This window comes from Triticum aestivum, chromosome 1A (assembly GCF_018294505.1).
Source record: "Triticum aestivum cultivar Chinese Spring chromosome 1A, IWGSC CS RefSeq v2.1, whole genome shotgun sequence".
Classification (NCBI taxonomy): domain Eukaryota; kingdom Viridiplantae; phylum Streptophyta; class Magnoliopsida; order Poales; family Poaceae; genus Triticum; species Triticum aestivum.
The window spans coordinates 533,927,851-533,939,727 of record NC_057794.1 but is presented as its reverse complement, the minus strand read 5'-3'; the positions used below and the strand labels follow the sequence as shown (position 1 = coordinate 533,939,727).

The 11,877-nt window shown below is 42.4% G+C and overlaps 1 protein-coding gene across 4 annotated transcripts; it reads right to left on the bottom strand.

Moving 5' to 3' along the window:
* Positions 1-2,771: 2,771 nt before the first annotated feature.
* On the bottom strand, positions 2,772-8,346 carry LOC123063680 (uncharacterized). 4 transcript variants are annotated; one of them, XM_044487579.1, is made up of 4 exons: positions 7,919-8,346; positions 5,535-5,762; positions 3,666-5,367; positions 2,772-3,511 (listed from the first exon to the last, which is right to left on the bottom strand). In XM_044487579.1, exons 1-3 carry the CDS (start codon positions 8,104-8,106, stop codon positions 4,995-4,997), a joined length of 789 nt encoding a protein of 262 aa, XP_044343514.1. In that variant the 5' UTR covers positions 8,107-8,346; the 3' UTR covers positions 2,772-3,511; positions 3,666-4,994. The 4 variants fall into 4 exon arrangements, with proteins under 4 accessions (XP_044343514.1, XP_044343503.1, XP_044343508.1 ...); XM_044487568.1 differs by having other exon boundaries at positions 7,919-8,345; XM_044487573.1 differs by lacking the exon at positions 5,535-5,762 and having other exon boundaries at positions 7,919-8,345.
* Between the last annotated feature and the right edge of the window lie 3,531 nt (positions 8,347-11,877).

Here is an 11,877-nt window from a genome sequence, read left to right as displayed (position 1 = left end):
AGCAACATGGTATTTATATGTGCGACCCTCCATCCATGCGTCCATGTACATGCGCAGCCTCAACTCTCATTTGTCAAAAGAATAGACACGTCCAGCCTTTAATCCAGATAGAAAGAGAACCGACTGTCTTTTGTTTTCCGATGGAAAGCCAACTCTGTCTGACTGTTACTAGTACTAGCTTAATTAGCCTAATGATCGCATGAAACACCGTCATGCTTAACCACCTCGCTTCACCTCTGTATATAGATATAGTACAGTAATGTTAAACACTTGGAAGCGTCTACTGCGGTGGGTCGCGCTCTCACCAGTGGCACAAACCTTAATTCTCTCGTCTCCTCTTTGTGGTACCCACGACCTGCTTAGTGCTACGGCAAACCGTCCGTCCAAGGTTTGACTTTAATTTCTCCAACCTGGTCAATGTGTCCTCTCTTGCTGGGTGCACGACTTTTCATTTTGCGTTGAGCCAACCGCAGCACCCCAGGTCGCTGAAGCGAGGTGATGACGCACATACAGCTTGTCCTCACACCGCTAAAAGAGAGATCCAAAAATCTAAGCACAATTCATTGAAATCGGCACACCTGATCTGCTACCCAGGTGCTACCAAAAGTTCCATATCATTGTGTAACCTAGTTGCTTCATAGCGCACGTTGGTAATGAAGCTTAATAACTGTTGAATGTGTGCACACGAGGCTGCTTTTGATTCGGTTTTACGAAGCCTGATTTTGGTTCAATTTTTAGTGCATATAGGTTGCTTTTCTGTTCAGTGAAACGTGAATCAATCTTCTCCGGAAGAAATGAAGAAAGCAGAGATGAAAGACCTCTGCCCAGGCGACTGCGTGTTTGAACGGCGGCGTGTACCCTGATGGCGGCGCTCGCGACCTAGGCCCGACGGAGAGGGGCGGGCAGGCGGTCCAGGTAGTGTCCATGATGGTCCGACGGCCCGACGCCAGCGGACGGCCATGCGGTGTCCCTGACAGGTCCGACGGCGATGGGCGGTCCAGGTGGCGCCTTCGACGCACCCCCACCGGTCAGCCAAGCGGTCTAGGTGGCGTCCCCGGCAACCGCGTCCTTGAAGTTGCGGCGGCGTCGCTACGGCCGAGGCCACGCAAAGGCGATGGGTAGAGGCGGCACGGAGATGTGAGGGGCGGTGTCCTTGAAGCTGCTGCGGGTCGAGGCGATGGGGGCGGCATGCATCGCTGAAGCGAGGTGATGGGATGGCGTTGTGGGGCGGTTCGTTGTGGCAGTTTCCTTTCGTGTGAAAGGGTACGTAAGGAAGAGGATTGCACGACGGTTCGCTATGGGAGTTTTCCTTTCGTGTGAAAGGGTACGTAAGGAGGGGATCGCACGACGGTTCGTTGTGGCAATTTCCTTTCGTGTGAAAGGATGCGTAAGGAAGGGGATCGGGGATAGAAAGGATTGATTAGCAGTAAACGCATTTAGCACTAAACGTGTTTGGTTGCTCATCATTAGGACAATAAAGACTGTCGGATTAACGCTAATGGATGGCCGAGATCTGTTGGATCTGCCCCACTGGGTCTTTTTATATTGATATAGATATAGATATAAGTGATGCTATCAAACAGATGGTTGATCACATGTGCAACAAGCGTTAACACTATGCATGCATGTTAATTTGTATCCGACAAACGTTCAAAGAGGCAGACCTGAACGGACACGGGAGGATAGATCCCGACGAATGGAAATCATTCACAAGCATGAATCCAGAATTGCTGAAGTACATGACTCTCCCATACCTAAAGTAAGTAGTGCCCACTAGGCACTATATTTTCAGCTTTGGAAAACAATGCATGTTGAGAAGATGACTGTTGACCGACATCTGAGCATGCTGTGATGCAGGGACATGACCATGCCGTCACTCCCCAGCTTTGTTCTCTACTGTGGAACTGGCGATGAAGAGTTGTAGATGCCATCGGCACAGGCATCTGTGACTCTGACCTCTCAACTCAGGCATAAAGCGACCTTCTGAGCTTCTCTCATGTGGCTTGTGTTTTTCTATTCGTTCACTGTGTGCATAATTTTTTGGGTTATGAAACATGGCTTTGTAGCAGAAACTGTAATAACAGAATGTGCACTGAGAAATGGTAGACGAACACCAGGTCAACAGGTCGGCAGTTCTTTTCTGTCACCCAATGGGCTCATCACTATAATCGTTACATTTGCAACATCTACCAGTTTGGCCATTTATATGGATTCTTGTCGGTGCATTTACAGCCGAATATACTTGCATTTATCCGAACTATCAAAACCCGACTTTTGAACTCCATGACTCAAAGTATGCACGTGGAATTAGTCATAATGTCCTAGACATTCCTCTGTAATTTTTTTAATCATTTGGGCTTTCTGCTAGGACCTTCAGAAATTTTGTGTGGAATTATTGGGCTTTCTATGTTTTATTTGAAATTATCTGTTGTTGTGAATCAAATGGCTGGAATTATTCAGTTTCCCCATCTACCTTGACACCAAATGGCAGCAGGGTTTAGGGAGATCTTCCCCGTGGTAGGAGGGGATCCCACCTGCCCCTCAAAGTCATCCGACTGGAGTTTGCCTCCGATGCAACCAAACGAGCCCTTAAAGAGGACGGCAGACGGGACTTCATGGGGAAACTTGTGTCTTGCAGATGGCCGATGCACAATTTTGACTTGCCCGAGGCACAAAACTATGTTAAATTTTGTGTTTGTGTGCATGAATGTGACTCTACTGCTAGGAAACTGGCAATAAACTCAGATACTGATACAAAGGAATGCATCATCTGATCTCTCAAAATACAAATAGAGACTCATAGATATATTGTCGCAGTCACAAAGTTTCAAAGATGAATAAAGGCTACTGAAAGCAAGTGAATAATAAGTTCTAACTTAAACAGCTTCCAGATGATACAGTTTCAACATCAAAGTTCAATCCTTTTGTCAACTAGTTCCTGTGCTTCTTTCACGAGGGAAGCGAGACTCCTGAAAGGCCCCGGTGTCGTTTCGTCATCTTCCGTAATGTCAAAAACCATGGAGCCATCAAGAAGAAACATGTCATTCGAAGCGGTGGACAGTGTATCCATCAAGCTCTGCAGATCCTCTTTGACATAGCTGCCCATGTGTTTCATCATTGATATGACCATCTTACATGCAAGCTTCACAATTGTCAGGCAGTCAGGCTTGTGATGCATATTTTTGCTTACAATCTGCTGGAGCTTCATTGGGAAGCTAGATAAACCATCATCCATAGGGATAGTTGATTCAAACTGAGGAGTCAAGTCCTGATCTGCACTGATCAACGTGTCGCATACTGTGACACAAAAGGATAACATGCAAGTCACCCCATACTCGGTCATCTTGTGGTCTTGCTGATTAGAGGAAGACGTGCTGTTGCCCTGGCCATTATCTTGTGGAACACCAGACTGGTTTTCAAGGTCAGTTTCTGGTTCCGTGGACCTGACTTTGTCAGCTTCTATTACTGCACGTGTTTCTTCTGATGCCCAACAAACTATCTCTTCAAGCACCTAAAACAACAAGAATATATTCAGTTTATTTTGACTGATTTGATAATTGAAAGCAGGATAGCTTCTATGTATCCGCTAATACAAAGATTTCAAAGGAACACCATATTTGAGATCAACTGTTGAGGAGAATAAAAGAAATGGTGGCATCGATTACCTTTGGAACTACATCTCTCATGACTTTCTTTAGCCTTTTGTGACTTGCATCATCATTGGCGTGATGAATACATAGAGATTTCAGGATTTTTGCTGCAGTAAATTGGAAACTACCCTTTTCAAGAATCATTATAGCGAGACTATTAACGACATTATCATTGGCCATAATGATACTCCTGGCACCCGTTTCAGTTTTGGAGCATAGAGCCATCAACGCAGGAGCTGCTGTTAGTCCTCTGTCCTTTTTGTCCTTGTTATCATCAGTTATAATGTCTACTAGCAGCATCTCTATGAATTTTTCTCTGTTTGCATTCTCGGGGATCAAAGATGTATCCATGTATAGTATAGGAACGCGAGAACCTGAATAGCATGTTTCTGCAGCTTTTCATTGCATTTGTCACACTCGAGAATCCTCTCCATGGTGCTGATCACTTCCTTACTGCTTGAGATTTTGCTGCGCAGCTTGGTGCCAGTCTGCCCAGTAGCAGCCACGAGCCGGATAATCACTTTGACTGAACCCTCTACTATGCTAGACCATTCATCATGATCTATTTGGTGGAGTAAGTCGGAGGTCACAGGCGCCATGATCTTTTGGAGCAGGCGTGGGGTGTTGAGCATGACTCTGCAGTTGTCATTATTGGCTGCAAGCTTCTGAAGGATACGAAAGCCTTGCACCATTAGCTCCTTGTAGGCGTTGAGAAGGTCAACATCACTGTCCTCTCGCTGGTCCTCATCACTGTCCTCTTTATCATCAAAATCTGGTGATCTCAAGTAGTCAACCATAATGTTCCAATTTTGGTCAAATGTCTCTTTTGACCAGTCTCGCTGGTATGGTTGGAGTAAACTATATTCTTCAAATGAGTCGATGAGGGAAGATATGTAGTCGACCCCCCTTGGGAACTCCTCCAAATGGATGCCTCCAGCAATCTTGGCCACAACCCTCGCAGCATGCCCTCTCGTCTCTCTGTCATGAATGCTTCTCAAGTCTAAAGTCTGCAGCAGTTTCTGGAGTACGTTGGTGGAGGATGCAGACATGATCAGATGCTTCACGAGTATGTGCTCATGCATGAACATCGTAAAATTTCTTCCGACAGCTCACAAGATGTTTTTCTTCCCATCCCTTGGCAACTATCTCCATTCCTCTGGCAAATGCATCCAGGATCCTTACCCCGGAAACATAGTCATCAGGTGACTTGGACCCCATCAGGTCGACAGCATATGTGATGAGGTTTCTTCCTCTAGCGAACGAAGGGTCCTTTTCACATCCAATCATCGTTTCAAGTAAGTAGTCCGTGATTCCCAAACCCCCTTCTTTTAAGTACTGCATTCACTACAGATCCCTTTGCAAAACCAAATAAGGTTTGTAGCAGAAAATCACACCCTGGAGTAGAGCAATGGAATACAAGACGTCCAGCGCCGGCTTCAGGTTTCCAAGTCCGTCAGCATCACTCCCGTAATCGTGTTGCCTCAGACGCCACACAGAAATCCCCGCGGAGATTAACAACCCAAACATGTAGACAGCTGCCAGTGGGCACAGTAGAATGACAAATACTAACAGTTGAACAATCGCCATAACATCTGCTAGCACCTGGCGTTTACTCTGCAATTCGTTGTGGCCAACCACGGCAACCCGAACATATAAAAGGGCCAAAACTGAATCCATAATATAGCTCAGCTTTTCAGTCAGAAGAACATCGAAGATCCTGGTGTTTGTACGGAAGTTAGATGCAGACACAATAAAGATTGGACCAGATAAAAATTCTCAGAAATAGAATTAGGAAAAGAATTAACCACGGAAACAGTTTCCAAAGGAAAATTAGGACAAACTTGAGCAGTGATTATGCACGAATTGAAGAGTAACAACACTAACCCAGCTGTCTGTACTAGCGTAATGAATGTAAGACACCAAAAATCCTTCTTCTGCAATGTGGAGACGTAGCCACCCAGAAGAACTACAGTGGTCCAAGTAAGCACCAGAAAACCCAGGCCCTTGACGGCCATGGACAGGTACCCGATGAGCAGGGCATAACTGTTGGCAAACTCTACTTCACTCCACTCGCTGTCATCAACAAGCTTCCCACGGCGTGGCATTTTCCCCCTGAAGAGTTGCGGTCAGTCCAATAAGACTATCAGCTGCATGCTCGATCTGCTCCATATTATGGATACAACTGTTTTGGAAGAGGTTGGTACTCTAGCCAGCTAATCCGTGTGCTATCAGTGCACAAAAGAAAACTGAAGAGAAAATAGTATGCCTTTATGAACTCGAGGGATCCATTGATCTTACCTTCAGGTAATAGACGCCCTGCTCAGGGTACCGCTGGAAACAGGAGACGAATCTAATTCAACTTAGACACACCAAGCAGAGCAGGAAGGAACTAAGAGCAGCGACAGCAAACTGAACAGATTACTGACATCACCTAACCAAGGCTTGGTGGCTGGGGGGGCTGGGCCTAAGGCAGGGCCTTTGGGGTAAAATATATGCCTATATGTGCAGAGACCAAGGTTAGATCTTGACCAACAGCAAACGAGGTTGTCGTTAATACTTAATAATAGTTCCAACAGCTAGCTAGCCTGTTAAGCTGAACGACAAGCAAGCTATTCAAATATACAGCCCGTTCGGATCCACGGGACTGCATTACAAACATCATCGCCTGCCTAACATCCTCTGTTAGAAAAATAGCTACTTCTCCATCCGAGTTTATTAGTCCCTTGAAAATTTAAGCCTAAATTTGACCACATCAGTATACATTTTCCAGAAATGCTGGGCAAAACCATGGATCAGTCGAACCTACGCTCACTACCGCTCATCTGCTACACTTTACAGGGATTTGTGCCTGGCGCCTATTGTGTAGGATGGCGGGAACCATCAAGGGAGATTTAGCAGGTCTATAGATGGCAATTAAACCTACTGTACATGGTAACATCATAGGGGTTTATCCGTCGCTTACTGCTCAGTTTGCATGTTAAGCAAATATTTTTCTTCATCAATGATGTTTACTTGTGAAAATCAACTGAATTTTTAGTTAGTGAGAGACAGTGATATTAAACTGTAAGAAAAAAGATTGAAGTCACAAAAACTAACTGATAGAAATTAAAATAAGTAGCAAGCGGAAATGTCCAGGATTCTTAGTCCGGTTTTTAAGTTGTTATGTCTTGAAGTTCCCGCAAAAGATTTTTACTGGATATCTGCCAATTGAATGTTATGTTTTCAAACTAGATAAGATGTTGTTCCTCATATGATTTTTTTTTCCAGCAACCGAATACTCACAAGCTCATTCAGGAGAATAACACCCGAAAAATGATAGCAAGATGAACACAACCGACAAGGTTCATAAAAATATCACCTTTTTTGAATTCCTGGGCTTGGCGCTCAATTGCTACAGTACAGAGCCGCGTGCCCGCCCATCAGGGTTAAAAAATTAGAGCATGTGCATGCCTACTGATGGAGCTGGTTACACTTTTGAACTTAAACATGTCCCTAATCCATATGTCAGCAGCGTTACATCCAACGGTGTCGAGTGTGGCTGCGGTGACCATGGCCTAAACCTCTTCTCTCTGCATTTTTGGCATATAAGTAATGTTTTATTTATCAAATTTTTGAGTTAAAAAGTGAATTCAAAATTCAAAGGGGGTGGCTTATAAAGCCGGACAGAGGAAGTAGTTAGTTTTCATCTTCTTCTTTCTTTTGCAATTATTATTCACATTGAGGCACTTTATAAGGAATCGAGCTGACTCAACTTGGCTTGACTCAGTAGTCAGTATATCTCGTTAAGGTATTAACCAGTTCGCTCAACTCCGGTCCTTACCATAACGACTAACTCAAACACTAAGGCCCCGCTTGGCAACCGCGTAAATATATACATCTGTGAGAAGTTACACAGCTGGTAAAATATGTGTAAAATACAGTGCACCAATAAAAGTATAAAACCAGTGAAATTATACTCGCCCAGATTGCTCTGTTTGGGAAGTGCATCAGATAAAATCCTGACAGAGCAACTTTAGCTTACTTTCATTATCTGTTCATCAAAATTTCAAACTGAAACATCAAATTGGAGCTACAAAACTTCAGAAATTGACAGCAGAAATATAAACCAACTTATCAAATCACTCCTGCACAAACCAATACGTACGAAGAGAGCCACTGGCAGTAGCAAGCCAAACAACCAATCGACGGTGATGGTGAGCAGAGTCGATGCCCGCAATAAAATCATAGCAAGCCAAACTGTTGTTATGCACTTTTGCCTAGTACTGTACCTGATTGCTCGCGTGCCAGCCCAAAATGAGGGCTGTAAAGAACGAGCCCATCTGCAGATACGCGAGCGCCAAACGGCGCCGCTACCCTCGAGCTTGCAAAGCACGAGCTCGGCAAGGTCGTGTGGCGCACTGCACTGGAGCATCTCCGTGGAGAGGAGAAATGGGGGTGTATCACCCAGCGAGCTCATCGGGGGTGTAGATCTGGCGACGGCGCAGCAGGGGGGCTTGGATTCGATGGTGGGGGTCAGCTCTCTTGGAGGAGATAGGGCGGCGACTGCGGCGGGAAGCGGAGGGCATGGGGGTTTCGTCACCTCGCCCAGTACGCGGTGGCCATCGGACAATCGCGGCGGTCATCGCACCGTCGAGCCGTCCGCCGGCAATCGGCAACATGACTCCTCGGCTCCTCGCAAAAGAAACGCAGGCGCACAGGTGCTAAACGGACCGACCCAGTGCGGGGATGCTATGGTTTGAGGGTTTTTTTTTTCTGATCGGGAATTTCAGCCAATTTTTCATTAAAATATTTTCTTAATTTTAAAAAATGTTAAAGCATTTCTAAAAATAGTGTACTACATCGAAATAAATTCGCTAATGTAAAATTTTCACGAATTAAAAAAATATTCGTGAGGTTAAAAAATTTTATGATTTTTTTAAAATGTTCACGACTTATAAATTATTCATGAATTCAAAAAGTATTCGTGAATTCCAAAAAATGTTAATAGATTTCAAAGAATATTTCTCAATTTTAAAATGGAAAAAATAAAACAGAAAAATAGAAATAAAATCGTTAAAACTATAGAGAAAAAACATTAAAAAGAAAAGAAAAACTGGCTGAAAAGGGTTCTACAACCTTTTCAAAACCGGTGAAAAAAAAAGGAAACATAGGGCCACCCATATAGCGTTTGGGGGTGCGCGTTTGGAGCGCAGGTCCTGCATTATGCGTGGACTAGGATTTTTCCTTGTTGTCGGCCCCTCTTCTTTTACCTAGCCCGAAATATCCATCCAAGCATTGATTGCCAAGACAACCGGAATTTTGTGGGGCTTGTAATTTACAAGTGAAAATACCAATCAAGCGGGTCCTAAGGATGGACTTTAGGAACATCAGCCATCTTTTTTCAAAAAAAAGTGAGCACATTGTGGTGCATAGAGGAGCAGTGGCTTCATCCATGGACGCGACATAGTTTGTTTCGCTTGGGGTTGTTTTAAGCTGATCCCCACATCCAGATACTTGATTTCTCTTTGACCAATAACCCAAGTGCTTGCTTGTGTGTACTCATTGTCTTTTGTTGTTGCTTTATTATAAAGCTGGGCTATAATATTCTTCTCCCTAAAAGGAGGTAAAAACCCAACATGTGCATCAAATGATAATGCACAAAGCTATCTAGTTTGTAAAGTTATAAGGTTTTGCATCCAAAATGGGAATACAAAAGACCATTGAAGCTAAAACAACAGTAAAACCGCCAAAAAATAACATTACATGATGTGGGAATTGCTTTCATCTCCTAGGCTGCATGGAGCCCGGATATTTTAAAATAAAAAAACTTGATTTTTAAGTTTTAAGACATTATGAAAACAAATACACACACATATGATTGTAAGTTTCACCATGAAATACATTTTGGCATGAGCTACCCAAAATATCATTTACATATATTGCATAAAGACATATTTATCATGAAAGTTTAGACGCATGTAGTATGCACCTCTATGGTCATGTGTATTTTCAAAACCATTTTGGGACTTAAAAGGTTGGCTTTTCAATTTTTGAAATTTTTGGATTTCATGGAGCCCAGAAGCTAAAAATCCTCACTCTACATGATATCTCATGCTTCACTAAGTCTATTAATGGACCGTCATCTATATTGGTGGAATACATCCAAGCTATCGTTTCTCATAGGTTACACACATTTTTGTCCCAAAAAGGTTTGAACACTTACTCTGTTCAACTTGTACAGTCTGCAAGGTGGCTCATTTAACTCTTTTTTTAATCACCTATTCCCCTTATCCCGCACATTAAACGATACGACATGTCAAGGATATTTTTTATCTTTGGTGAAGCAAATCTATAAAACTTTTCTTCTCTTACTGCCTCTAGGAGTACTTCACAAATTGGGATCCACTCTATCTAATGTACATGACTCTGATTAATGTTCTTTCATCTTAACTAGAAGGGTTGGGCGCGCTTTGGTGTGCCGTTGGTGTTTTTCTTAAATACTCACTATGTTTCAAAATTTGAGAAATTATTGACCAAGTCAAAATCGGGTGACCCAATTCTAATTGGAGACCACAATTGAATATGGGTCTCTAAAACTAGGGATCTTAGTGGCTTCTTTTTTCTAGGTGGTGAGAGGATGCGAGGGATTAATGCTATTTTATAGGTCGGTTGCTGCTAATTGATTTGAAAACTCATGGGACCAATCAAAATGGTAAACCTAATCTAAAATTGAATACCTCAATCGAATGAAAGGGTTGCAAAGTTATGGCACATAGTGAATTAAAGGAATTGAATGGAAAAGCTCCTTGAGAAATTGTTGACCCGGTCAAAATCGGATCGCCCAATTCTAATCTGAAGACCTCAGTTAATTGTGAGGCTATGAAAATTAGAAAGCATAATGTATAGTATAAAAAGATTAAATGAGAGAGCTTTGAGAAATAGTTGATCTGGTCAAAATTGGGTGACCCAATTCTAATTGGAGACTTCTATTGATTGTGAGGCCTTAAAAATTAGTATAAAAGAATGGAATAAGGAAGCTTTGAGAAATTGTTGATCCGGTCAATCGGGTGATCCAATTCCAACTGGAGACCTTAATTTAATATGGGCTCTTTAAAACTAGGGAGTTTACCGTTATAGAGGCTTCTTTTTTCTAGGTGGTGAGAGGATGCGAGGGATTAATATATTTTGTAGGTGCTGATTGATTTGAAAATTTATGGAACCAATCAAAATTGTAAACATAATCCAAAATTGAATGCCCCAATCGAATGAAAGGGCTTCAAAATAATGGGACATAGTGAATTAAAAGAAATGAATGGAAGAGTTCCTTGAGAAATTGTTGACCCGGTCAAAATCGGGTGACCCATTTCTAATCTAAAGACCTCAGTTAATTGTGAGGCTATCAAAATTAGGAAGCATATTGTATAGTACAAAAAAAAATGAGAGAGCTTTGAGAAATTGTTGACCCGGTTAGAATCAGGTGACTCAATTCCAATTAAAAACCTCAATTAAATATGAGCTCTTTAAAACTATGGAGCTTAGTGTTATGAACTACCACATACAGATGTATATGGACATATTTTAGATTGTAGATTCACGCATTTTGCTTCGTATGTAGTCGCTTGTTAAAATATCTAGGAAGACAAATATTTAGAAACGGAGGGAGTATGAAGCAGAATATCAAAACTCGGGGCTTGCTTTAATTAGTTCAAACTCATTAACAAAACATGATACATATATAGGTACTCCCTCCATCCAAAAAAACTTGTCTCAAACTTGTTCCTTAAACAAATGTATCTAGTACTAACTTGGTGCTAGATACTTTCATTTGAAGGACAAGCTTTTTCGGACGAAGGAAGTATCAATTGCGTAAAACACCAAAGACAAATAACGTTGGTAGGAGTTAACCATCATCAACTCAGGGCTTGCTTTAATTAGTTCAAACTCATTAACAAAACATGATACATATATAGGTATCAATTGCGTAAAACACCAAAGCCAAATAACGTTGGTAGGAGTTAACCATCATCAGTCGTCACCAAGAGAACATACGGACAAGATTCAAGACACTAGAGTTAACTATCATCGGTAGTTACGAAGAGAACACACTGACACCATTCAAGACACTACTATAAAGTTTCAATTTATGGTATCAGATGAAAGGAAGGCAATTGAGTAGTAGTTTCAATTTATGGTATCAGATGAAAGGAAGGCAATTGAGTAGTAGTTATTATTACATTAAGAGCAAGTC

Coding starts and splice junctions, on each gene's coding strand:
- LOC123063680 (XM_044487567.1), bottom strand. CDS start 4,001: ATGGATACATCTTTGATCCCCGAGAATGCAAACAGAGAAAAATTCATA. Junction 3,512..3,665: donor TGAGAGATGTAGTTCCAAAG/GTAATCGATGCC, acceptor TTGTTGTTTTAG/GTGCTTGAAGAGATAGTTTG.